Source organism: Psammomys obesus, unplaced genomic scaffold (assembly GCF_907164565.1).
Source record: "Psammomys obesus unplaced genomic scaffold, mPsaObe1.curated_primary_1811, whole genome shotgun sequence".
NCBI lineage: Eukaryota > Metazoa > Chordata > Mammalia > Rodentia > Muridae > Psammomys > Psammomys obesus.
In genome coordinates, this window is record NW_026596051.1 from 16,631,116 (window position 1) to 16,657,494 (window position 26,379).

A 26,379-nucleotide genomic window follows, 5' to 3' on the forward strand; every position below is an offset into this window, starting at 1 on the left:
CTGGGGGATCCATGACTCCTTTCTGACCACTGGCAGAGCTGGATGCTGGGGAGGTGTTGGGCGGGGGGGGGGGGGGGGGGGGGGCGCCGGGGGCCCGGCTACCATGGCCGTCTGCGTAAGCAGTCAGGGCTCAGGTCTGTGTGGTGGGCGACAGCAGGGGAGCAGATGTGAACTCAACTTGGTGTTGGTACGGGAAAGACTCAAGGTTCCCAGCTTGGTCAGCACTATGATGGCCCAGGCCACCCCTGCCTGGACATCTGTGGAGGCCTCCAGGGCGCAGGTCCAAGGTAGGAGCAAGCCAGGCAGGAAGAGGCCCACAGGGCCAGCTGGGGTGTGAGTGGTGCTGCTCAGAGGGACTAGAGGTCCTCCTCTGGGCCTTGGGCTCAGGCCCAGCAGACCAGATGGTTTTCTTTACTCAGAGAGAGCAGGCAGCCAGAGGAGGGACTGGGCAGCTGGCTTTCCTCCATTCTTCCGTTTTAATAGTTGTTTTTTGCTGGAAAATCCATTTCCAGAGTCCCTCTGGGCTCTGACCCAGAGTAGTGGGGAGAAGAGGGTGTTTCCTGGCCTCCTTGGGCCCATTCTGGGATCAGTGTGAGGCCAGTTTAGGGTGGCCACATGAGAAGAGTCTGGCCACTGCTGTGCCCCTGCTCAGCCTGACCTAGAATGTCCACCTCTCCCAACTTCTTGCCCAAGCAGAGGGGTCAAGAGAGGCCATAGGAGAGGAGGTAGATAGGTGCCAGGTTCCTGATGCCGGGCCTCTTGCCTATCCGCCCTCAGGTCCTGCTCTGCAACTTGTCCTGCTCTAGGGACTCAAGCCTTGTTCTTGCTGCACAGGACCCTTGCATGCCCTACCATTCCAGTATCTTGGCCCAGTCTTTTCTAAAACAGGTGTTACCAAGGAGCCTAAATACAAATCAGTCCCAGTTTTTGCCCCAAGAGTTGTGCTCCTGACCCTATTTGAACTAGCCCCCTCTGACAGTCATTTATAGCTCTGCCTACTGAAGAGTAAGGCTCCTTGATTTGTTCCTTGCTCAAGTTCTAAGCTCACGTGCGTGTGGACATGCACACAGGTATACACACAGCTAGTTCTCCCTGGGCTCCCTGTTCCTTTTAGACCACTGATCTGTTCCAGAACCGAGCAGCTGACACACCTGCTTGGTGTGTGATGGGGGGCGTGCAGGCACTGGTGCGGGTACATGTGCCCACACATGTAGCAGCCAGAGGAGAACATCAGGTGTCTTACTCCGCCACTCTCCCTGTGGCAGGGTCTCTCACTGAACTGGAAGTTGCCTGTTTGGGCTAGATGTGTTTATCAGCAAGCTCCCAGACCCGTCTGTCTGTCCCCAGTGCTGGGGTTCAGGCACATACAGCCATGCCTGGCTTTTCACAGTGCTGGCTATTCAAACACAAGCCCCTGTGCTTGCAGAGCAAATGTGCTCACCCCAGAGCAAGCGTGCTTGCCCCGGCCGCCACCTGCCCTAAGACTATGTCCAGATGTCAGACATTCACAATTCCATATAAACGTAACCCATTAAAAACAAACAGCTGAGCTCTGGGACTGCTGTCACCTGTTCATGCACTGAAGCTCTACAGTTCCACACACAAGGCTTGTCTCTAGTTTCAACCATTTCAGCATCCACAGAGGCAGTGTCTCTTCGGTTGATTCCCAGGCTGCACAAATGGTGCCAGGCTCGGACCCTTTTAGGAATCACTGTCAAACCGTTTCAGTGGATCGAAGTCCGCATCTGAAGACAAGGCAGTGGAGGAAACTGGAAGCAGAACTGTTTCCAGCAGTTTGCATGTATGCTAAACCTTCTGCTTAGTAATTTTCTGTTGGTATTTCCTTCAGTGGGCTTGCCCAAAATGTCAGTTCAAGAGCTGCTGGCCCAGGGACTGTCTGGACAAAAGGGGCTGTCAGAGCTGTGTAGGCCTCCCATGCTTACCCACCCAGCAAGCATAATTTCCCCGTGAGTGACAATGGCCTCCCAAGCCGGGGCCCTCTGACCCCTGAAGATGCTGGGGAACTACAGCCCTATCTGCTGCTGCCCTCTTCTGGGTCTCTGCAGGACTGCCTGCTCCACAGAAGCTGAGTGAGGCCCTGGAGGTCATGAGGGCCAGGAAGAGAAGGGAACCACCGGGGCTCCCACTTGATGAAGCCACTAAAGCCGGTGCCAGGCGTGCCGGCTCTTTCTGGGATTTTTATTTCTTTAAAATAATTCATACAAATGGTTACAGTCACAAACATGATTTTAACCAAAATATTGCTAGCCTACCACATCAGCAGGACGGCACCACGCAGGCAAGAGTCTGCCAACCCCTGCCTCCCCCAGGACAGACAGCGACGGTCCTGACACACTGGGCACTGCATACCCTCCTCTGAGCCACTCGAGGTGCCGTCTTCATTTGGAACAAGGGGTTCATGCCAAAATTAGGAAAAACAGCCTTTGTTGTTTTTCTAAATTATTCTAAAAATAAGACAAGCAGGTAGAAAAACAATGCACTGTGTGGCATAAAAAAGAAAAACGGGAAGGATTCATTGTCCTGAGAAGTGTGCCGACGGCCACATTCCGGGGCACGTTCCAACGTAGAAAAGGAAAAATAATCTCAAACTGACTTGCTGAATGCTCCCTCAGGTTTTCTTTTTGTTGACAGCTAAGCAAACAAATCCTTTGTAATGTTCTAAAAACTGTACACAGACAAGAACATTCGTGATAGAATTAGCTACTAACTTCTTTTGCTTAAACGAGGAACGCAAAGGACACAGGACAGTGAGCCAGCCCACAGGACGGGACAACTACAATCGACTTGGGGACGTGCTTCCTCTTGCCCCGCCTAGTGCACGCCTGGGCCAGTCTCTGGAGCGCCAGGGCCCACACTGGATGCCATCTCTGCACACTTGGGTCCAAGGGCGTGCAGCGCCCTCTACCAGGCGCCAAGGCTGGAGAGCTCCTCACAGGCTACAACTGGTCACTCGTATGGTCTCTATCCGCCTCAGGCTTGACAGTCTGGCCAGGAGAAGGAGCGTGGGGTGGGTGGGCCACAGGGGGCAGGCCATGGGACAGAGACATGGCGCTGGGAACAATACCTTCCACAGCAGCTGGGATGCCAGTGGGGGCCACACTCACCACACCTGGAGGGTACCTGCTGGGAGAGGAGGGCAAACATGTGAGTTCACCAATGGAGAACCCCTACCACACACAGCCCTTTCTGCACAGCTATCAGTGACTCCTGAGGTCCAGAAGAGTTAGAGGCAGTGAGCACTTGGCTGGTGCTGGGCAGCGTCCCTGCCTAGCTTCTCACTTGAGCCCTTGCCCAAACCCCATTTCCAAACTCCTTTCAACTCTCTGGCCCAACAATAGTTGTGCACAGCACCCTTGTCTAGGAGGCTCCTAAGGCCTACCCTCTTGACCTCCTTCCAAAAAGCTCCATCCCACTCAATCCTCTACATCCATAGGAGCTTAAGTAACAGTGTACCCCAACAATGGCCCCACTGCATTACCTCCTGGTCACAGTCTCTGGTTAAGCCTCACTGTCCTGGAGGCTCTCCCCTACCCCTGCCCCTGCCTGCTCACCTGTAGGCAGCCCCATTGAGCTCAGGGTGCACCACAGCAGGGTCCATGCTGGCCCAGTGGGTAGCAGCTGTCAGGTGGTCCTTGTTGACACAGTTTTTCAAGCTATCTGGGATCCGGCCTGGGAGGTTGGGAGGTACACCAGAGAGAGATAGCAATGTGGGTTAAAACTACTTTCTCTGCAGGGGCAGGAGGCAGGCCCAGAGCCACCCTTCTTACCACAGCCCTGGCTTACTCCCCTTGAACACCACAGCACCTGTCCACCTGAGAATTCAGCTCCCAAGCTGGAGACCTCAGCCCTACACACGTGCCTCAGCTCACAAGCAGCTGACAGCACCCACCACTGCAGGTCTTCATGTATGAAAATGACCTATGTGCTGTCCAACTTCACCCCCAAGGGACCCCCAGTGAGGGCACATCCAAGTGTCACCTCCCCTGAACTGGCATAAAACAGACTTGTCAAGCCTGAGAGAACAGCTACCCACCTGTGATGGCTCGCCGGATTTCCCGGGCTGCCTCCTCTCGCATCTCAATGGACGCCTGCTCACTGTACCATGCAGCATGGGGGGTGCAGATGAGGTTGGGTGCATCCTTTAAGGGTCCCTGGCTAAAGCTGAGGATAGCACATACCCAGTCAGAGTGGTCTGAGCAGCTAAGTCTGGGGAGGTGCAGAAGGCAGCCAGACCTCGGATCTGAGGGCCCCTGAGGCATTTGTAAAAGTGGAATTGCAGGACTACTAAACCTACCCCAAAGTCTTAACAGAAAGGGGTGGGAGTCTCTCAGGCCTTAGGGGAGGAGCCCTGATGGGGTGTTACCACAGCCCTGCCCAGCAGAACAAACCCTAGGAAGGAGGGCTCTCAGTCTCCATTCCTGCTCTTCCCGTGGCTCATCACTCAGCTGGCCTGCTACCCCATGATGGGCTTTGTCAGCTGCTGGAGCCCCAGGAAGGAAGTCAGCCCACACAGGACTGAGGCTGCATGCAAAGCCAGGTCGGCATGTGTCCTGACCCTGTGATCACCTGAGGGCTGGGACCACGGGGCATCATGGACATCAAGAAACAAACTGAGAAAAAAGCCAAGCCCTAAGCCCAGCCCATTACTGTGCTAAGGCGAGATAAGATTCTTGAGGCTCTTGTCCCACCTGAGAGCAGACAGCAAACCCTCCCCTAATCCAGCCAGCAAGAGGCCAGTGCTAAAAGACACGGTCTCCAAGTCATAGTCATCAGGCTGGTGAGCACAGTCCATCTGGGGGCACAGGAGCACCTGAAGGGCTCTGATTCATGCACGTCCAGCGCTGCGCCACGGATCCGCCCTTCCTTCAGGGCCTGGGCCAGTGCCTTCTCGTCCACCAGGCCACCACGGGCTGTGTTCACCAGGAAGGCTCCTTGTCTCATCTGAGAAGATAGGGTGACCGTGTGAGTGACTGACATTGGGGTTTCTCACTGTAGTGGCACACCACAAACAAATCTCACTTCCCACCCACTTGGACCTGGACCGATGCAGACAGGTTCTGGAAGGAACCCTGGGCTGGGGGAGGCAGTGGCACCAGCAAGTACACCTGGTGTATCCACAAAGTGAGACAGGCCCAAGTATTAACTGCTGTTGCTGCCTAGGCCACAGAGGCCCACCAGCTCCTGAGGGAAGGAAAGGGAGCAAATCCTGAGGGAGGAGTATGGAGCCACACTGTCAAGAAGGGACAGCACCGCCCTGAAGGGAAGGGAGGAGGGTGAAGGGGCAGCTGCAGCGCACCTGCTTGACAGTGAAGTCATTGATGAGGTGGTGGTTGTGCTCGTTGAGGCCGCAGTGCAAGGTAACGCAGTCGCTGTGGAAGAGCAGGTCCTGCAGGGTGCTCACCCGCTGCAGCCCCAGCGCTCGCTCGATGCCATCGGATAGGTACGGGTCATAGAAGAGGACGTTGAAGCCAAAAGCCTTTGCCCGAAGTGCCACCGCCTGGCCCACACGACCTGGCAGGGTCAAGATGAAGGGAAACATTCACCCTCGGGCCTCACAGCCAGGATTCAAGGGGCCTCATGTTAACTCTGCCTGCCTGCGGAAGTTATACCAGAGCCCTGCGGCCTCAGCCACAAACACTTTGCAAGGCACCTGCTCGCAGGTACTGAGGCACTATATCCACACACCAACTACATGCTGGATGCAGATGGAGCGCAGACATCACAGGCTGCTTGTAGGAGAATGCTGGGAATATGGTCTCTCCTGCAGCATCCACCAGGACAGAGTAATACCCACCAGGGAAACGTCACAAAGAAGGGTCAGGCATGCTTTGAAAGAGGGTAGCCAGGACAGCCTCCTCCTGAAATCCAAGTTTGTGGGAGATAAGAGATAAGGTGATAAGGAGCAAGTGTAAAGACTCTGCTCTAGGGCAAGGCCCATGACAGCTCAAAGACCCTCCCAGTGACTCTGCAGGGTTAGGGCACAAAGGACAGGGAAAGTGAGTCAGGAGGGCTTCTTCCCAACCTACATAACTGAAGTCTAGAAGGAATGGTGAGGCCAGGGGCATGCCAGTCACAGACCAGGAGGGAGGACTCTGCAGAGCAACCAGCAATTGACCTCTGCAGAATCTAAGTGGAATGATAGAGGGTCACGGAAGGGCTTCTCAGTGCAGGGCAGCTGCTGCTGAGAATGTAAACAGTGGAGACATAGAGAAAAACCTCTCCAGTGTTGAGTTCTGGGGGCTGCCCTGGGGGCATTCAAAGTGAGTTGTTTCCTGAAGTACCAAAAGCTGTCAGCCAACACCACATCCCTAAGAGCACAGAACAACCATTCTAGGTATAAATGTCATTTGCCTTGGTCTCTACTATTCCTCTCTAGATAAGATCTAGTATACCACAAAAATTATAACAGATAAAACAAAAACAAGCAGATTCACAGACAGCCCAGATGGTAGGATCAGCTCAAAGTACTTTTGATGGCTGCTACAAACATGTGACAGCATAGCATCATAGGTACATGTGAAAAACTGGAGGACAGTGAACTCCAGCAGAGAAACTGTCCTCTACAAAAGACCAGACACGTGTTCTAGAGCTGGAAAAGCTGTATCTGCAGTGGAGAACCCATCAGAAGGCCTAAATACCAAAGACAGAACAATGGCCAACAGAAACGAACCAAAGTAAAGTAGGGAGAAAACTGAACTTCATAAAGCACTATCACAGCTAATGCCAAAGAGCAAAGAACAAAGAATGGAAGCGAGTGAAATATGGAGGGGAGAGAGCACATAGTACATTGCAGGGGACCTAGGAGAGCGTTGAGAAATGCCAGAGAACCTGCAAACCAGAATCCAGGGAAACTGCAGGGCAGGTTAATATGCAAAGACCAAGTGTGTTTCTAAACACCACAGGAAATGAAAACACAAAAATTGTAACAGTAGTTATGCCAAACACCTGGCTGGAAGGGTGGTGCCTAGGTCCTATCACAAGCACAGGGGAAAGTATAGTAACAAGTTAACAAGCTCTGCTGCAAACATTCTGTATGGATCATTGCAGAACTCTGCTAACAGAAATCAAAACATGAAATAGGCTCACGTATGTCTTGAGGACATGTTTGTGAATTTCAGAGACCAGTTTCCCAAAACATCACAAGGACTAAATAAAACACAAACTGATGAGCCGATTCTAAAGTGGAACTATCAGAAATGAATGAATGACAAGGCCAGGTATGGTGGTGCATACCTTTAATGTTTTCAATCCTAGCACTTGGGAAGAAGAGGCAGGAACCTCTGTGAGTTCAAGGACAGCCTGGTCTACAAAGCAAGTTACAGGACAACAAAGCTTAGACAGTGAAGGAAACCATCGAAAACAGAAAGCTAATGAAGATATAATTGAGGAGACCATGTTTCAGCCCCAGCAAGGAACGGAACTTGGCAGCTTCAGCCACATGGGTCTAACTTTAGAGTCAAGGATAGAAGAAAGGGTTTATGGAATCTCCCTCCAAGACTAAGGAAAGCCACTGAGGCCAGGCATGTGGCAGGGATGTCCCTGCACATAGGCCTAAAGAGGCCATTTCATGAAGTTGTGAAGGTGAAGCCTGGATTGTCTTGAAGACCCCAAAATGTTAGAGACGCCAGAGCCATGAGATACCTGCCAAGCAGAGCTGGTAACAGGGAGTGGACCAAGCCCAAGAGAAAGAAGTGTACTGCAGTCAACAAAGCTGAAAGGGTTTAGAGATCTGAAGAGCTCTTTGACATCAGACATGGAGATGCAGTTTGGAGTTTGCCCAGGTGGTTTTCTGTCTTGCTTTGGTCCAGTATTTCTTTACTATGCTTCCTTTTGGAATGGTAATGTAATTATATGTGCCATTTTATGTTGGAGGTATGTGATCTTTTATTTTGATTTTAGAGGGGCTTAGATTACATGAGTCTGAGAAGAGACTTTCAACTTTAGACTTTTAAACATTGTTGAAACTGTATTATGATATGGCTACAAGCCTAATGGAGTGGAATGTTATAGTCTGAATAAAAATGGCCCTCCTACACCCATAGGGAGTGGCACTATTAGGAGGTGTGGCCTTGTTGAAGTAGGTGTGGCCTTGTTTGAGGAAGTGTGATTTAGTCTCTTCCTGCTGCCTGCTGATCAAGATACAGAACTCTCAGCTCCTTCTCCAGCACCATGTCTGCCTACATCCCGCCATGCTTCCTGCCACAATAATGGACTAACCTCTGAACTATAAGCCATCCCAATTTATGTTTTCTTTTATAAGAGTTGCCGTGGTCATGGTTCTCTTCACAGCAATAGAAACCCTAACTAAGATAAATGACAAACAGGGTTTTTCCACAAAACAAGGTGTCTTGACCTACAAAGTGTAATAGCAAAGTGTAACTGCTATTAATAAGAGGGATTCTTGTTATAAATCAAAGAGAACTGGAGAGGGGGTACACAAGTTTGTTTGAGGATTCATTGTGGATGTTAATGTGGGCATCCTCAACTTGGTTATTGTAAAAGGGGAGAGGGATCTTTCTAGACTGACAGATACTACTGTACCTTGATAGTTGGGGCCCAACAGTTAGCAAAATCCAAGAGCTTTTCACCGTCTCTAAGGAAGATGAACTCTGCTGTAGTGGTTTGAATGAGAATGGCCCCATAGGCTCATATATTTGAATGCTCGGTCCTAGCTTATAGAACTGTTAGGGAAGGATTAGGAGGTGTGTCACTGGAGGTGGGCTTTGACGTTTCAAAAGCTCACACCACTCCCAGCCAGCTATCATGTTCACACTCATTCTGTCTCTCTGTCTCTTTCTCTTTGCCTATGGTTGTGGATCAAATATAAGTTCTCAGCTACTTCTCCAGCACTATGCCTGTCTTTTGTCTTGTTCCCCACCATGATGGTTATGGACTCTAAACTTCTGGAACTATGAGGCCTCATAGTAAATACTTTAAACTGCCTTGGTCATGTTTTGTTTTGATTTGTTTTGTTTTTTTGTCATAGCAAAAAAGTAACTAAAGACATCTGCCAACATGTTTTCAGAGAGCCCTTACACAAAGAAGGTTAAGAATCTCTGTGACCAATGAACCCAAGATCCAGCATCTGGTTACTTCATATGACCTGCAACACAAACACCAACACACTACTCTAAAAAAAAAAAAAAAAAGAAAAAAGAATGTATCAAGAAAAGTGAGGAGGAGGTTGCAGAATATGCTCAACTTTTTGGCCAAAAGAATAAGGAAAGCCAAAGGAAAAACACAAGGAATAGATTGCCAGGAGAAGTAGGCTGTCCTCACTGACAGCTTCTACTTCTAAGTCTGGGTAAGTCCAGTTAAAAACAGACTTCAAGAGTAACAAACAAATGACCAGACTTTAAACCTCCAAAAAAGAAAACCCTGGAAAACACCGGGTGTGGCAGTGCATCCTTTAACGCCAGGACTATCTGTTACCAAGCTGTGGGCCCCACAGGACTACATAGCAAGACCCTGTCTTAAAAATAAAAGATCCTGCATTCCACCTTGGCCTGCCTACTGGGGAGGCAGAATTATGTAGCAAATTGCTGCCACTGAAGCCACTGAGCCCTGTGAATTTATTGTTACTCAACAAATTCGGACATTGTGGAAAGACACAAACATGTCTGTCTATGTTTCTGGCATAACACACTCAAAATGCTGGGCAAGGTGGTCTGGTGGTTCACAACAGCTTCTTCTACCCAGTGACCAAACAGAGCAACACAATCCTGTTCAACAGGAAGAGCTCCTGAGCGAGACAGATGTGGTCAACACCTAAAACCTATGTCAGCTGAAAGAACACAAACCCAGGGCCCCTGCCCTGTGGCTCCATTTCAGTGGAACTGATGAGCCTAGCAAGCTGATCCAGGTGCAGCACAGGAACTGCAGGAGGGGAGGGCTTACAGAAACACAAGGCACACTCTATGAAGGGAACAGAGCATGCTTCAGTTAAACACAGCACTTTGCAAAACACTGATAGAGGAAAAGGAGAAGGCAGAAAACTTTGGGTATGGATAACAACAACCATGGGAAAGTACCTGGCACATCCAACATTATGAAGCAAAACTTACAGCCCACACTGCCTATGCACCCTCACTTATGAAGCAAAAACTAATACTACATTCCACACGGAAGGCAGGCTCAACAGGCTGCTGAAAGAACAAGAGATACAGGGATACACTGGGGGGCAGGTGCCCATCGCCCTTCCAGAAGGCCACAGTATGTAGAAGCAAGCCTCAGCACGGTTCTGTAATTGGTAGACAGCAGTAACATGAATGAGGGGTCCCCAAGGTAGAGGGTGCAGCAACTCTAGAGCCCTTGCTGTGCACTGAGGAGGCGAAATTCACCCTCCTTGCTTGCATAGACTATACACTCACACACAAGTATGTCCACATGTATGACCACATCTGTGTCATCTACATCATCCACATGGGATTCATGTCACCATCTATGTCTCCTGAGCCCTGGTGGAGCTCTGGGCTGGCTACAGTGGATAGCATGACCAGCAGAGAGGACAGCAGTGTAGGCTAGTAGGTAGTCAGTGGCAGCCACGTGGCACACTGGACAAAGCAGGGTACCAAAGGACACATGGCTCAACCCCCAGCACTAGCGATGAAAGCAGAGGCTGACCATGTAGACCGGAGGGCAAGATGTGGGGGTGGGGCTGCCCTGGCCACTCAAGCCTGCTCAGTGACACCCTTGACCGCTCACTCCACCCACACTTATTTTTTTCCCCCACCCTTCAACAAATCTCAGGGATATGACCCTGAGGTAGGAGGTAGCACCTTCTCCTATATACTGGACAAGGAGGGCATAATCAGTGCCACAGAACACCAAATAGCTGGGAATGTCCACTGGGACGACAACAACTGTATCCCAGACAACAACTGATGTGATCCCCCCACTTTTCCATCTCTTGATACTGGCAGCAGGGCTGAGGCAGGAGTACGGAATAGCCAGAGTCAGCCAAGGTGACCAGAGAGCCCTCAAAGGTGAAACTCTGGCACAACTTACTGTGCCATTTCTATGGGACACATAACAGATGGGTACCCACAAAGAGCTAACAGCTGCGAGAACAAGCAAGGAAGGGTGGGAACCAGCTACCAACTTAGCAAGACAGGAACAGGCCCTGAGGCCATACCCACTCAACTACTCCAGAGCTGTGGGGGCTGAGTGTGTACACAACCTTGTTTGCATAGACTGTGGACATATGTATACCATGTGTGTCCATGTGTATACCCTGTCTGTGTAATCCACATCTGATGTACACGTCTGCCCATCCATGACCTCCATGGATGGCACCTGAGAAAGACATAGCCTGGTGTCCCTGACCCTGCCTCTGGACTGCATATCCTATGTCCTGTCCTGGGCTAGAAACAGCAACACAACCAGCAAGTCCAGGGCCTCAACTTTTCGAAGTGGAAGGGTGGCAGATGGGCATAGACTGTTTGTGCTGAGTCACAGTGGCCAACGCACCTAGTCCAATGATGCCCAAGGTCTCTCCACGGATCCTGGCAGCTCCTGAAGCCACCTCTCGGATCTGCTCTACACTCTGGACCCGAGTGCCTTCCCGAAGGGCCTGGTGCAGCCAGGTGGTTCGTCGGTACAGGTTCAGGATGTGGCACAGGGTGGAGTCTGCCGTCTCTTCCACAGATGCCGCGGGCACATTGCACACTGCGATGCCTACAAGACACATGGAGACACATGTAGCAGACCCACAGCCTCCTGTCATACACAGGAAGAGGTGCTACAGCCAGAGCACACCCCAGTGTGCTTCAGCAGTAACCTGTCAGAGGGCACAGCCCACAGCCGCCTCGGAGACTACCTGTCTCTATTATTGGGCATATTTAAGCCTACACCTGCAGCCTTGTAGAATAGATATGGCAACCTACAAGCAAGCAGACAGGGCAGGGAACAGGCAAATGCTGCCCTGACCATTCCCAGCCTGAGTTATCTAGATGTACAGGTGGCTGAAAAGAAGCCAATGCCACCAGCACCCAACTCTTCCCCACCTGGATCACTGGCCACTCAACCTTCCTGAGCAGCCACGGCCACAATAGCAAAGGGCCAGAGCCAAGGCACATCTTGGGGCTGGCTGGCCCCCACCTGCTGACACTACATGAATTGCATCTTCCAGCTCCCCAGGGCTTCCCAGGCCGAGCACGCCCTGGCTTTAGGGCTCAGCGACCTCCACTGTCCTGGGAGCAAGGCAGATGGGGTTTCTTCCTAGAACCACGGTGCCCAATTTTCCCAAGGGCCCATCCTCAGGCACTGTAAGCTGACACAGCTATGATGCCTTGGGCTGCCCCTGGCCTTTGTCCTCAGAGGACCCTATCAACCCAGCCATGAGACCATCCTCTACAGTGACCTTGGCCCCAGCTCTACTTCCCACCCTGGCTGGATGCTTTTGCCTGTGTTTCCCACTGAGGTGCTAGGACAGGACTGTGTTTTTCTAGAAACTATCTTAAGAATTAAAGGTATCTGACACAGAGAAAAACCAAAACAAGACCCACATAACAGAAATGACTCACTTGAAATAAACAGGGAACAGTGAGTAGTAGCAGGTAGCCCTGTGGCTCAGAAACAAAACTCTCCCCTGAGAAGACAGATGACAAGACCTACCAGACTCCCCACAGCTGAGCCTAAAGGCCCAAACTTGGCCCAGCCCTGGGCCATCCCCAGCTGAAGAGTGAAGCCCGTGAACTCTAGGGACTACGGAGACAAACGGTGGGGCCCTCCCCAGGGAGAGGCAGGCCAGCCACCAAGGTTTTGGCCGCTGCGGCTTGCCAGGGCAGCATAAACTAACAGAGCAAGACTGACTTGCCCAGCACACTACTCAAGTTCTCGGCTACCCAGCGGTTCTCACAGACAAGTCTGCTCCAGTTTCCCTCTGTAGCCTTAAGGAGTAGAGGGACAGAATGATGTCAACAACAGGCACTGCAGAGGGCAGCTTTGCCTTGTCAGTTGGCCACTAGCACAGAAACAGGCTACTCTGTTTGGCTAAGTATAGTTATGCTGTTTCAATAGAAATACATGTCCGGTGCAGACTCTTACACGTGTGTACAATTCGAGCACACACGGCTTCATGTGTACACCAGTATGGCTATAGTGTATATTCCCTTTTCTGTTGTTTTAGAAAGAGGGCAATGACCTCCCTGACTGGCCCCTTGTCTCAACCCAAAGCCTAGGGTTTGGTAGCTTAGTGACAACAGTGAGCGAACCTGCGCCCACATCTTGTGCTGCCCACCACAGCCTGCCCTGCTCATAAGCCCAAATCACCTCCAATTCAAGGAGCAGTCCCAGCAGGCTTCTCCTGATTGTCCAACAGAGCCTGGAGGTTAAGTGAGACACCCTGGTGAGTAGAGACAGGGACTGCAGAGCTCCTACCTAGATCCCCAGCTGACTTGATGTCAATGTTGTCAAACCCGCTGCCAATTCGGACGATGATTCTGAGAGCTTTGAATTTTTCCAGATCTTCTCTGGTCAGTGTGATGGTGTGGTACATCAGGGCGCCCACCGCCTCATTCAGTACCTGCATTGAGGGAAAACAGGCTGCTTACTAAGCTGTCCAGGACCCAACAACAGTACCCAAAAGCTGAGCGGCCAGCCAAAAATGAGGGGCATGGGAGGCAGAGAGAGCACAAGGGAAGACACTGGAAACAATGCAGGGACAGCTGTGTTCTCTCAACTGTCTCAGAGGAGCAGCATGCTACCCATAAAGCCTCAGCAGAGGGGCTGTGGGTGGTGTCCAAGGCAAAGACTAGCAGCACCACCTACCTGCAAGCAACCAGACTCTGTGGGCAAAACTGAGTGAGGCCCAGTCCACACCAGTCTCCTTGTGGAAGTGCAAAGAGCACTTGAGTTAGCAAACATATCCAGAGGCACTTTAGATTGGGAGTGGCAGGGCCAGCCTCTAAAAGGGCACCACATCCTGCAACTAGCCAACTCTGGCACCTGTCCTCTTCCATACTGGTACTTCCTGCTGATCTGGTTAGTTGTGGAGCTAAAGTATCCTTCTGGGGCAGTGGCTGCTCCATGTGGAAAGACTGGTGCAGCCACCCTTTGCTACAGCTATACAACCTCAATAGCGAGGTGCATGACTCAGGATGCAGACAGCTGTCACTGAGGCACAACAGCCTTTACCTGTCACGAAGAACCACAGGGAGAAGACAGTGGTAGCCTTTCCACCCATTTTTGGGCCCAGGGCCATCTAGACTACTACATGAGGAAGAAGCAGCTAGGTGCTAAGGGAAGATTGTGAAAGGCTGAAACAGGGGCCTCTAGGAAGCTGGGGTGAGGGGCCCCTAGAGGGCATAAGCTCAGGGCCAGGACTGAAGGCTGCCCCTGGCTTCAAGGAAGAAATCAGGACCACCACATATGCTACTTAGACCTGTATAGAAAAGTGGGCACCCATTTCACGGTGGAGTGTCATGGAGCCCATGTGGGGAAGAGTGAAAAGGGAACGGGCAGCTGAGACAGTACAGGGAATAGGAATAAGGGGAGATTTAGGAAGTCCTTGTCTGCTTGTGCTGTATGAACTTCAGATGGACAATCATGAGCACAGGAAGGAAGGGTGGGGGAAGTGGGGATCAGTTCCACATAATGATTATTTGCTGAGGCCCGTGGCAGATACAGAAGTACAGGCCTGAAATGGACAGATCTCAGGGTAGTACTGGGAAGGGTCTGTAGGGACAGACTTAATATCAGACATGAGCCAGGCGTCCAGCCTGATCAACCAACTGCACGTGGGTCCCTCACTATGTCTGCAAAGAGGTTGGCTGTGGACAGGATAGATCCATGTTCTAGAAGCCTAAGTTGTGTATGTGTGTCAACACACATGTGGACAGCCAGCTTGCCTTTTACCCTTAGCACTTAACCATGAGAGCCATGTCTTTTAAAGGCATGTTTTCAATGGACTGCAGAAGTAGCAACAGGGAAGGAGGAAATCAAAGCATCTGGACCTTCTACTGTACTGGGGGCTGCCAGTGCACACTTCCATGATAAAAGCCAGTGTGTTTATTTATTCCCTAGAAATGAAGGGTCTTCAGAGGCTCTAGCCACAGTTGTCCAACTGCCAACTGCCATCCTTATATCAACACTGGGCTTCCTACAACTAAAACACAGCCTACTGTTCATCCACTACCGGTGCCTGAATTTGCTTTCTTGGGTGAAATCTGCCTGTGGGTGTTTCTGTCCTTTTTTCATTTTTTTTATTTTGTGTGTGTGTGTCCTTTTTTTGGTACCTAGTCACCTCTGCCAGGTTGCATACCAGGGGTGGGCCTGCTAGCTAGTGGGCAGGGTCTACAGCCCAGGTCACCAACACCACCCTCCCTGTACCTCTCCTATACGCCTTTTAGTACTGACAGTAGGTGCTTCTGGGTCTGCCCCTGGAGGATAGGCTTCCAACAAACTGTCCTTTGCAAGAACCACTCAGGCATCCCCATCCACCAGCTACGCTGTGTAACCAGGTCAGTGATTTGACCCTAGTGCCTGATGTCCTCAACACCAAAATGGAAGGACATGGGTCCCTGATGTTCTTAACAGACACAGCATATAATGAGTGACCAATGTAGCTCTCTTCGGCTGGAAATGGGCCCCAGTGCACCCAGTGGCAGCAAGTTCTGAATGGAGCTCACACCCCAAACCAGAGGTTTCATGGTCAGAGCAATGCTAGGTTCACTGTGCCAACCTCTTGCTGAGAGAACACTGAAGCTCCAAACCATTGTGGGTGGTTCTATCACCTGGCATGAACAGGAACAGCTATCGTGTGAAACTGCAGCTCTTCCCACCTCACCATCATGCCAGATATTTTTCTGCTAACACAGTCAAATGCAGGCAGGGCATACACCGGGGGGCCTTGCGGCTGTCCTGCTCCACAGAAGGAAGTGGCGTCCAGGTTTCCTACTGTGTCAGTGATCACTTGAATTGTGAGTTTTCACGGGGCCACAGAGGGGCTTGCTGAGTGGCTTACATAAGCAGTGCTTTGCTGGCCAGCTGTCTGCAAGGGCTTCCTCTTCCTGCGGACTGGAAGGGCCTGAAGATCTTGCATATGGTCCTTGGGCAATGCCCACTTGAACTCACTGAACTTTACTCTGTTTACTTTGCTCTTTGTGTCATTTGAGCATGCCTACAGATTCCTTTTGGAAGCTTCATAGGTCTTTTCTGTACAGATGTGTAAGAAAAGCACTCTTCTCCCGCTCTTCCAACCAGAACACACCCTGGCACACCAACCTGGAACTTAGTTCACCAGCACTTGGTTCAAACACCTGAAAGCCACGCACATTCCTGGGTCCCCTGCTCTGTCCCATAAAGGCACTAACAATGGGTCTCAGAGTCCCAGCACACTCTGAAAGGGGGACCTGCTGACCCATGGCAATAGACTCCTATATGGAGTGAAACCCTCTCAACCTTGTCCTGGTTCCAGATGTGTTTACAGCTTGGGCCCAAGGTCACAGCTTAGCAGCCTGCTGATCACATATTTCTGCCACTCGTTTCTCACACATCTTAGGTTCAGGGGGACTTCCTCTGGCCTTGGAGGCTCTCTACCCATGGGTCATGGAGCGTCGTTCTCCCATCTCCAAAGGGTCCCTTTGGGAACTTCCTACTGCCCTAAGTCCTTACTTAGCACCTGCTGGGAGCAGTGTCCCTGGGTTCCTCCTGGCTGAAGATCATCTGGCTGAGAAGTTGTAAAGCACCCAGCCCAGGGATGTTCTGAGATTCCTGACACAGGTGACTTCCCCACATCTGGTGGGCATCTCACAGCCCCTCTAATAGACCTTCTGGGTCAATGGCAGAAGAGCCAAGGTCTGGAAGGTTTTCTTCATCATGTTCTTCACTGATAAACATTTTCATCTGCAATGTAGACAGTAACACTCAGCCAGTTGTGAGGACTTTTTGCTCTAAAAAGGTGGAAATTCCCACACAGCAAGGATATATAAGACATTTAATTCCTTTCCACCCCTAGAGACAGGTGTCCCATATGCTCTGTTGCACCTTCATAGCTTTTTGGTACCAGACTCTTGTCTACAGCTATGCCATTCCCAGCATGTGGCTTCCCTCTTGTGGTACAAGGGTTCTACCCAGGCTTCTGCTATCACAGCCAGTTTCCAGCCAGTAGAAAGAAGGGAAGTGATTTCCCTCAGTGACATGTACCCAACGTGCTGTGTGCCTGTGGGCCATACCTTTCCTGAGCCAGGCAGGATCTGTGCAGAATATAATCTGCCCAGCATATCACTGAAAGCTACTGAGAGCTTCCCAGTTTGGGATAGTGTGAATCAAACTGCCATACCTTCAGGTACAGGTGACTGTGAGCATGTCTGCTAGGACAAAGGCCCCCAAGTATAGCTGCTATGCTGTAAGGGTGTCTAACAGGACAGAGCGCCGCTGTTTACTGTCCATGCCATGTCACAGGCTCAAGGCTCTTAACCAACACACTGTTTCCTATTGTTGGATAAACTCTGCCCCCACTGTGTCCTCAGTTTTTACACCTAGCTCCTCCCCTGAGTCCTGGGTTCCATTAACTTGTCTCCTCCTTGTCCCCACTCTCTCCACCAGGTGTAAGAATTTCAGACTTCTGATCTCCCCCTGCTTACTACTATGCCTTAACCGGTGATCCTCACTTTTAGCGTTGGTGTCTTGCAGCCCTATGTCTTCAACTTTGCTCCTTCCTACCTACCACATGACCTTCAACATGGCAATCTCAGCCTCTCTCGCGGCTGAAGACAACCCACTCCACAGTCGTACTGGAGCTCTCACAGGTCGTAGAGCCTTTCCTCCTTGTAACTGAGTATTTATGTGGCAAGTGACAAGTACCCAAGGACTATAGACACACACTGGGGTCAGGCTGGAATGACTGTCCAGATGACTCTGCAGCCACTGGGGTAGCTGGAGGCTCACTATATGCTAAATCCCATGCCCGGGAGACTTAGAGGGCTGGGTAGTAGGCTGTGTGAAGGTAAGTTTAGATATGGGGTTCACTGCCTCTGGTCTGAGGCAACAACTGCAATGGGCCAAAGACCCTCCCTTCGAGGCCACGGTGCCACCAAGAGCAAAGCTCACCATTCTTTCTAGCGAAGCAAATCTCTAGGATAGCCATCCAAACCATTCACAAGAACAGGTACCAGGTCCCTTGTGGTTTCAGCGCCTCACTGGTTCCACCCTGTCAGCTCCTGAAAGCTTTTTAGGTTTATTTTAGGGAATGTTTCCAAGCTGTCTCCAGTGGAAAGTCTGAATTGGTCATGACACAAGCAAAAAACAGATGAACACACCTCAGGTAACAGAGGAACCCAAAGATCTGAGCAAACATGATTCACAGAAACTGCTCAGAGATGCTAACCACCGACCATAAGCTCTAGGCAGGCACAGTGGGTAAGGATAGCATGACCTTCTATGTTTCAGGTAGCATCCAGGATGATCACTGCCGGTGCTCACAGTTCCACTTCTAATGAACTGGTTGTGATATAAGTCAACCAAGAAGATACAGAGTAAGCCCACCCTACCTCCTGACAAGGCCAGGGTCAGTGACAGGCCACACAAGACCAGGTGGCATTTAGACCCACTGTGGCCAGGGGCCAAAGAGCATGATAGTGTTGTGTGCTCACTCAAGACTGCAGCCTAAGGTTGCACGGCCCATGCTCTGGAGCCCCCTACTCCCCCATGAAGCTTGGGCAACTATGAATACGGACGTATACAACACTACCTTCTCATGGATCTCCTGTGTGGACTGTGCGTCACAGAAGGCTACTGTGGCCACATCCTTCAGGATAGGCATCTCCACTGTGCAGTCCCGGCCATCCAGCAGCGCCACCAGGGGCCGGGGGTGCATGGGCCCATTCATGATGGGAGGTCGGACGCCTGCAAGAGAGGAGCAGACCACTTAATGCCCTCAGCCGCTCCAGTCTGTGACCTGAGGACTATGCTACCCTTAGAGTTAAAGCGATCATCCCTGAGAACTTGCTGTACTCAGCATCTGGTTACATGGGGCTTTGTAAAAAGCAAATTAAAACCGTGAAGAAGAAAATGGAGTTTGCTATACTCACTGACTGATGACTGAGTAGACTCAGACCATCAATCCCTCAAGGGCATAGGACCTGAAATCCTTGGAGACCCTCAGAGGACTGTGGCAGACAGGAGGACAAGGGAGGTAGGAGGCACCTCAGGCCTGGTTCCCTACAGCCATAAGCTATCTTGTCAACACAGGAATGTGCAGATCACAAAATGATAGGATTCAGGAAAGTGCCTGGTTGCTCTTTGCTGCTTAAAATCAGCATGTGACTGCCCAGAACCCCATAGAGAGAGACTACAGTGATTTTAGCATGTGACCCTACCTGATATCATTCCTAGTAGTAGATTTCAAAGCCCAAAACACAATGTGACAGTGGAAAAAAAAGGGGGCTATGACAACCTCAGAACCCGCCTCCCAGATCAAGATGAGAAAGAGCCTTAGGCCTAGAGTGTAATGCTGAGGACTTGCCTAGTGGATGTAAGGCCCTGGGTCTGATTCCTAGCTCCACCAAAGCCTTTGTGGACAAAAAATCAGCTTGTTCCCAATATGACACACTTGACTAGACCCCACTTGGGGCCAAATAGAGGAGCAAGGGCTTCCCAGGTACAGAGAACACAGCAGTCCCAGGTACTGCCTGGCCACCTTAGGCTGGGGAGCAGACACCTCAAGGAGGACAAAGGTAGGTCCACGATAACAGGCAACACTAGGCAGGGCCTTGTGCAGCCCTAGAGCCTCCCAAAGCGCTGACCAAGAGAACAGACAAGGCATAACGGGGATTGGCGGACAAGAAACAAGTCACCGCAGTCTCCCACTGAGTGGGCCAGAGGTAGCCCTGTAACCACTGCTGTCTAGCAGCAGCCTCTGCAGTCTCCATCACCTTTCTTGACTTCAGGGACAGAGGCTGCCCCCAGCTGCCAGTGCCAAGAAAGTGTCCCAGAGAATCCATGTCACAGAAAGGCAGTGCTCTAGGGACTGTCACACCCAGGTACAGCAGAGCCCTGAGTGCTCCCAGGCCTAGAGCTGGATACCTGGGCTATGACACAGGTCTCAAAAATGACCACCCAGAGATAATGGAACTGCTTCCTAGACAACACCAAGCCCAAGGACTCCAGCTGTGGGACAGAGGTGTCGCTGCACAGAGCCTTCCCCAAGGTCAATGTGCCTGAGAAGACACAGTTATACCCATCCACGCCTTGATAAACAGTAAAAGTAAAGGTGCTGAAATTAGATGGACCCAGCCTACAAGATGGGGTCTGCAAGGTCACAGGCATCTGCAAACTGCCTTCCCTGACCCCTATGGACCACATTCCTAGCTATCTCTATCACCAGACAGCAGAAATGTACAAATAACAACAATCTACTTGTCCTTCAACTTGGATTTGCAAAGTGTTTTTTCTCACATAAAAGCGTTACTTCTTGTAGCAGGAAATGGACTTACTGCTCTTTTAAAAGGGTTGATAAACACCTACTTTTCTCATTCCCTGGCTTCAGGACCACACTCTGTAAGAATCACCACTGTGGTGAGCAATGTCCTTGTCCACAAATCCTCTAAGGCTACAAAGTAAGTTCTCAGAGCACAGTCTGAACCTATTGTCTGGGAAGTGGCCTACACCTCATCGAGGACCTGCCCAGCCTGACAGCCTGATGGAAACCCTACTCTCTCACCCTGTAAACAATTCTTCCGGGAGGACCTACGGATGCAGGTGTGGCTAGGCTGGGGTCTAAGCCTCCATTTTCATCTAAAGATGGGATGACACCCAAAGATTCATGTGGAAGGACAAAGACCAAGCCCTTGAAACCCCAGTGGGCTTGTGGTGGCCCCTCTTCATGTACAGAGCTGCTGCAGTGCTAGGGTTCTCCCAAACAACACCACCCAGGAAGCAGACGGGTCTGGTAACTAAACCCATGCTATATAGAAACACTAGCCCAGGGCTGAGCTTACTTAAGAGCCTGTCCCAGGCTGAAGACAGAAAAGACAAGAAACCCCTGCTGAGCCGTGCTCAGGATCTTGGGTCTGCATGGGGTACACACCGCCTCAGAACCGACCCTCAAGCACTTCATGTAAGACCTGGCCTCAGAACCCACCTCCACACCCTTGGGACACTCTTCTGACAGAAACCAACCCCTAGCACAGTAGCCAGATAAGCGCTGACCAAGGCAGCCTGCAAAACCAAGCACATTCTTCAGACATCCCACTGTCTCAGCCATAGGTCAGTCTGTCTAACTTATGGCTATGCAGCCCACGTCCCTCCAATATAGTTCCTTTGAAGAGATGGCTTCACTTGGCAGCCCCTACCAACCTGACATTGCTTAATTGGGGCGGGGTTTCCACGACCATGAATTCGCCTGTCCAAAGTTTTTTGTCTTCAGAATCCCCAGGCCGAACCGCGTTCTGTCACGGAGCCTCATCCCACGTCTTATTGTCTCCAACCAAAGCTCTCAGGCTTCTGCTCCACAGCAGCCACTGAAGCCTGCGTCGGGTTCAAAGTCTTACTAAAAATCAAACACAAGAGACAAGTTAAAATGCCATCAAAGGCCAGCTAAAACTCAAGACTCCAGGAAGCTTCATGAAAGTTAAGCGTTTTGCTATATCCTTAGCCCTGTCCACTTGCAGCAGCCAGAAGATCAACCTGGATAGCAAGGCACTCCCTCACTCTGAATTTGTGATTCCAGGTTAGGGCAAGCCCCCAAGTCATCTATGTGTGCCCAAGAACAGCTCTGTAGTTGGCCACATCATAAGGCTTCCGGCTCAGCCCAAGGTTCTCAAATTGGAAGGTAAAGGTAGCCAGCATTGAGTACAAGGCCATGAAACCACAGAATGGGGCCTACCATCTGGTCTTGGGAGTTTCTCCTTATATTTACATTTCCTGACATGCAAGGCTGTCCCAACCAAGTCCCAACATGGATCTTTTAACAAGGCTTTAAGGAAAGCTTGCTAGGTGCTGGCTTTCCAGCATTCTACCCAACTTCCTTCCCTGCTCAAAGCACCCCAGCACAGCTAACAGTCACTTGGTTCTCCTGAAAGTGTGGCCTAGTTGTGTTCAATGTGTGGGCCATGATAGCCAAACACATTTTGGCAGAGCCTGTAGCCCAGAAATTTAGGATTATTACAGGTGAGCAACAAAGGCCCAGGGCCTGAAATGTGTTACTGAGCAACCAAAGCCCTGGTCCCTGTTCCTAGCATGTAGACCCCTCAGTTTAGCTGGACATCAGGCTCACTAGGATGGAACCTGGCCTTGCCACCCGTTAGCACCACCAAGAGACAACACCACCTGTCAGCCAAGGCTCTGGAAGCTCATCCAGAAAGGCCACATGTGGCCACCAATCCAAGGCAGGTTGGGGCCTCAGGACCCAGCACCCCATGTATTTGGGGGAGATCTCCTTCCAGAAGACTCACACTGTTCACAAGTTCTCTCTGAGTCCCAGCACACTCCCTACTGCGGGTTTCCAGGACATGTGCAGCCTTGAGGAACACTACAGACAATGCAGAGCTAGTTAGTAGAACAGCAACAACACCCTTGAGTCACAGCCCTGCCTGTGCCAGGCGCCTGCCACAGGCACAACTCTCCCCTTAGTAGATGCCATGCTGGACCTCCCCAGCAGAGGGCGGTAAGGAGCCACTGCATTAGGAAGGAACCGGAAGTCAGGATGCTGGAAGCTCTGGCCGACAGACTTGTGCAATAGCAAAAGCTGCAGCTATCTGGGCCATTCTGTCTCAAACAACCAACCAAAAAAATTATCCTGAGAATGGCCAACATTTCTCAACTACCCTTCAGCCTCTCAAATCCTATGTTCCACAGCCAGCTGTGATTCATATTTACATCAGGTAAGGCGCATAATAGAAACCATGATAAAAGGCACGGATTTGCCACGAAGGCTCATTTTCAGTAATGCTGGTCAACTTTGTATAACTCTGTGTGTCACTGTGCCTGAGAACACTTGCCCAATCCAAAGTCAGCTGGGAAAACTATTCTCACTGGAAGAATAGTTCTTATCTCACAGGCGGTGTGAGATATAGTCCAGTTTATTGGGGCTGCCACCTCCCTGCCCATCTTAATAGGACATCTTTACAAAGCTGTAGGGAGGCCTGGCCTTGTAGAGGACACAGAGGTCATGGGGCCTGCAGAAAGCTTCACTGGAGACTTGTCTCCAGACAAAGCAGCCCTGTGTGCATTTCTACTGGGGACAGCTGCAGGAAGAGAACCGCAGCCACACAAAACTAAGAGAAGAAGCAGCAGTGCCTGGGGAGGGGTGCAGAGCTCTCTGGGTCCCCACTCCTTGGGAGCTGCAATACAGCAACCTTGGCCCATACAACATCACCTCGAGTCTGCTACACTTTCTCTTGAGCCACCCAGGCCAATGCAGCCCTGTCCCTCAAAGTCCTCGAGCTCCTACACTTCCTATATAACACAGGTCTGGTGCTGACGGGGGTGGGGGGTTGGGGGGTGGGGGGGGAGGGTTGATGCAAATACCTAGGACCTCACAGAAGCTAAGTCAGGCAAGGCCGACAGGGGCCACACTAAAAGTTTCCACTTCATAGGAAAGGAGCGTGTCTTCTAAAGCCACTACCCCACACAGCACACAGCCTAGGCTCTGGGAAAGATGGCACATGTTTATAACCACGGCCCTCAGTACCTGAGGGACCACGGAGCTGCAATCGCTGCAGGAATACTGAAAGACTCGGGAGGCTGAGCTTTTCTACACAGAACTCTCAAAGTCCCTGCTGACAGTGATGGTGAGGATGCAGAATGCAGACACTGGTGCTGGCAGACTGCCAGGTGACACGGCTGAGCCACAAAACCAACTCAACGTAAGCTGCTACTTCTCTTGAGAAGCTGGCATCCCAGGGCTTGAGGCAGGCAACCCTGCCCAGCACCATGCAAGCCAAGTCCTTTGCCTGCCACTAGAAGGATGAAAGCTCGTGTAAAGGTGTTGCCATGCAGCAAAGACCTCAGGACATGTCTGCTTCACACACCACGCCAAGGAGCCACAGGGCCACCAGGTCACATAGACAGGGTTCTGTCCAAGGAGGTCCTCAGCAGTACTCTGAGGGTGAATGTTCACAGCAGCTTCTTGCCAGGCTACTCTGCAGGTCACTCACCACTGGAGTTCAAAAGGCAGGTAGGAAACAGTAGGCTGTTGGAAGGCTGAGGGCATTTCTCACCTGGAACCCTGAAGGGGAAATTGGACCTCTCTGAGCCTGAGGCCCATCTGGAAAAAGACTAAGCACACAGCTAAAAGCCAACTCCAGGCCCACTAGTGAAGAGGAGAAAGATCAGAGACCAGAGCATAAGCAGTGTATCACTGAGGTCCCACCAAGAATCTACAGGCTCCAGTCCACATCATGTACAATTAGCATGGCACAGTGCTCTCAGACATCTGTGGAAGCCAGGCTGCCACATACAGTAGGACCATGCCTGACCAAGCTTCAGAGCAGAGACAGGGCAGCTCAAACCACAGCTGCCACCCTAAATAGTAACAAGACAAGGAAACACAGTTCTGGAGAACAGTATCACTCCATGCTCCCCACAAAGCTGTCCCTGAACTTGGCACATCCACAGCTCTTACCCCGTGTTGCAGGTGAAACACAGATCACACATGAGTCCAGGCCCAGATTCATGTCTACTGCCATCATTCTTCCAAAGATCATGCTGCCCCTGGACTCAAAGATGTTGGCCCCACTCTATAGCAGTGGACCTGATGTCCCGCATGCCAACCACACTGGGGTAGGCATCACGTACATTCTTGTTTATAATGGGCACATGCTGATTCTGGGAAGTGACAAAGCAGAACACACAGGCACATACTACCTGGGGGAAAAACCACTAGGTGTCATCTTGCTGATAGGGTTCACCTCACTGAATAGCACTGGACAACTAAACTCTTTCCCTTTTCTTTCCTAGAAGGCAAATCTGTCCTAACAAATCACAAGCTCATCAGGGCAAGGGGCATGGCCCTGAGGGCCTGGAAAGGCTTGACAGGCAAGGTCTGGATGAAGGCTGTCCTCCTGACTTCTGGAAGGCAATGGGCCTGACCTCTCCACCCCACAGGAAATTCTGGCCTATAATCCTCCTGGCTTGGGTGCAGAGCCTCTTCCCACAAACATACACAACTATATATACATATGTGCTCTCAGAAATCTGTGAAAACCAGGCTGACACATACAGTATGGCTACGCCTGACCCTTCAGAGCAGAGAAAGGGCAGCTTTTCGTGTATGTGAGTGTGTATGCCTCCAGGGAGTTACAGCTCTGAAGTGATACAGCCTTTGGGGAGAGGTGGGGTACCCACCGTCGTTCCAGGATGGAGGGCAGGCCTGGAGGCCCTTATCCCGCCACACCCTGAAAGAGACTGGCAGTATCTGCAAAATGGCCTCGTCTGATAAGCGGTGTAGTAGGACATCATGGGGCGCCTCTCTCCTTCCCTCCTGCCCACGGTTCTGTATTTCCTGCTGGCAGCACTTGCTGCAAGGATTTTTCTTCTGCCATCTGCCCTTGTGAGGGCAGAGCTGGGGTTAAGTCCTCTCATTGTTGAGGTGGAAGAGCCAAGGAGAGGGACACCACGGGGCGCTTAGACGGTGGGCAAAAGCTCTGCAACCTCTGGGCAGCCCCGCCCGAAGGTGGGGTCGGCTCCACTGCGCGTGCGCTACCCTGCGCGGCCAGCAAATGCCAAGGAAGGACTGAGTGCCCTCCACCAGCAGGACCTCTGTGGTTTAAGGACTTTAACAAATGAATAAAAAAACCCAAATGGTCCAAACCCAGTGGCCAAGCTGTGCATCACTAAGTCGCCTAGTGGCGTGATAGGTGTTCCCTCAGGGCCACCTCTAGAGAATGCCAGCTCCCGGATCCACCGAGGCCCAGGCGGAATCCGCAGGCTCGTCACTAAGGGAACACCTAAGGGTGTCCACAGGAAGAAGCCTCGCGGGACCGCAAGCCAGGAAGACAGGCCCAGCGTGGTCACAGCCTGGGTCCTAGCACCACAGGCCCCTTTGTCACCTGCGCGGGTCGCGAGCCGGCAGGGAAGAGGGAGGAGGAAAAAAAAAAAAAAAAAAAATAGGGACGCGCAAACGCACGCGCACTCCTGGGCAGCAGTTCGCGCATGCGCAGCGCCTGCTGCCCGCAAGGGAAACCCCCCCCACAGCGCGCGCCCCGAGCGCGCACGCGCACTCGCACACAAAGCGAGCTCCGCGCGCGCCCGGCCGCCCCGCCCCCGCCCCCCGCCCGCAGCCGGAAATGCGCGCGCGCGGCCTTACCCAGCGGCAGGCCCTTGTTGAGCAAGTGCGAGCTGCCCATTGAAAGGCGCGGGTGGCCGCGGGCCCCGATGAGTCCGGCGCTCTCCGCCGCCGCGAGCCCTGCGCCTGGG

General features: G+C 51.5%; 1 protein-coding gene across 3 annotated transcripts; it reads right to left on the reverse strand.

Moving 5' to 3' along the window:
- Window positions 1-2,178: 2,178 nt before the first annotated feature.
- Window positions 2,179-26,379, reverse strand: Ctbp1 (C-terminal binding protein 1). Of its 3 annotated transcripts, XM_055624140.1 has the most exons (10): window positions 26,270-26,349; window positions 21,319-21,511; window positions 18,713-18,867; window positions 13,402-13,546; window positions 11,491-11,697; window positions 5,318-5,532; window positions 4,832-4,962; window positions 4,055-4,182; window positions 3,573-3,690; window positions 2,179-3,144 (listed from the first exon to the last, which is right to left on the reverse strand). In XM_055624140.1, exons 2-10 carry the CDS (start codon window positions 21,323-21,325, stop codon window positions 2,958-2,960), a joined length of 1,293 nt encoding a protein of 430 aa, XP_055480115.1. In that variant the 5' UTR covers window positions 21,326-21,511; window positions 26,270-26,349; the 3' UTR covers window positions 2,179-2,957. The 3 variants fall into 3 exon arrangements, with proteins under 3 accessions (XP_055480115.1, XP_055480114.1, XP_055480113.1); XM_055624139.1 differs by lacking the exon at window positions 21,319-21,511 and having other exon boundaries at window positions 2,179-3,141; window positions 26,270-26,379; XM_055624138.1 differs by lacking the exon at window positions 21,319-21,511 and having other exon boundaries at window positions 26,270-26,379.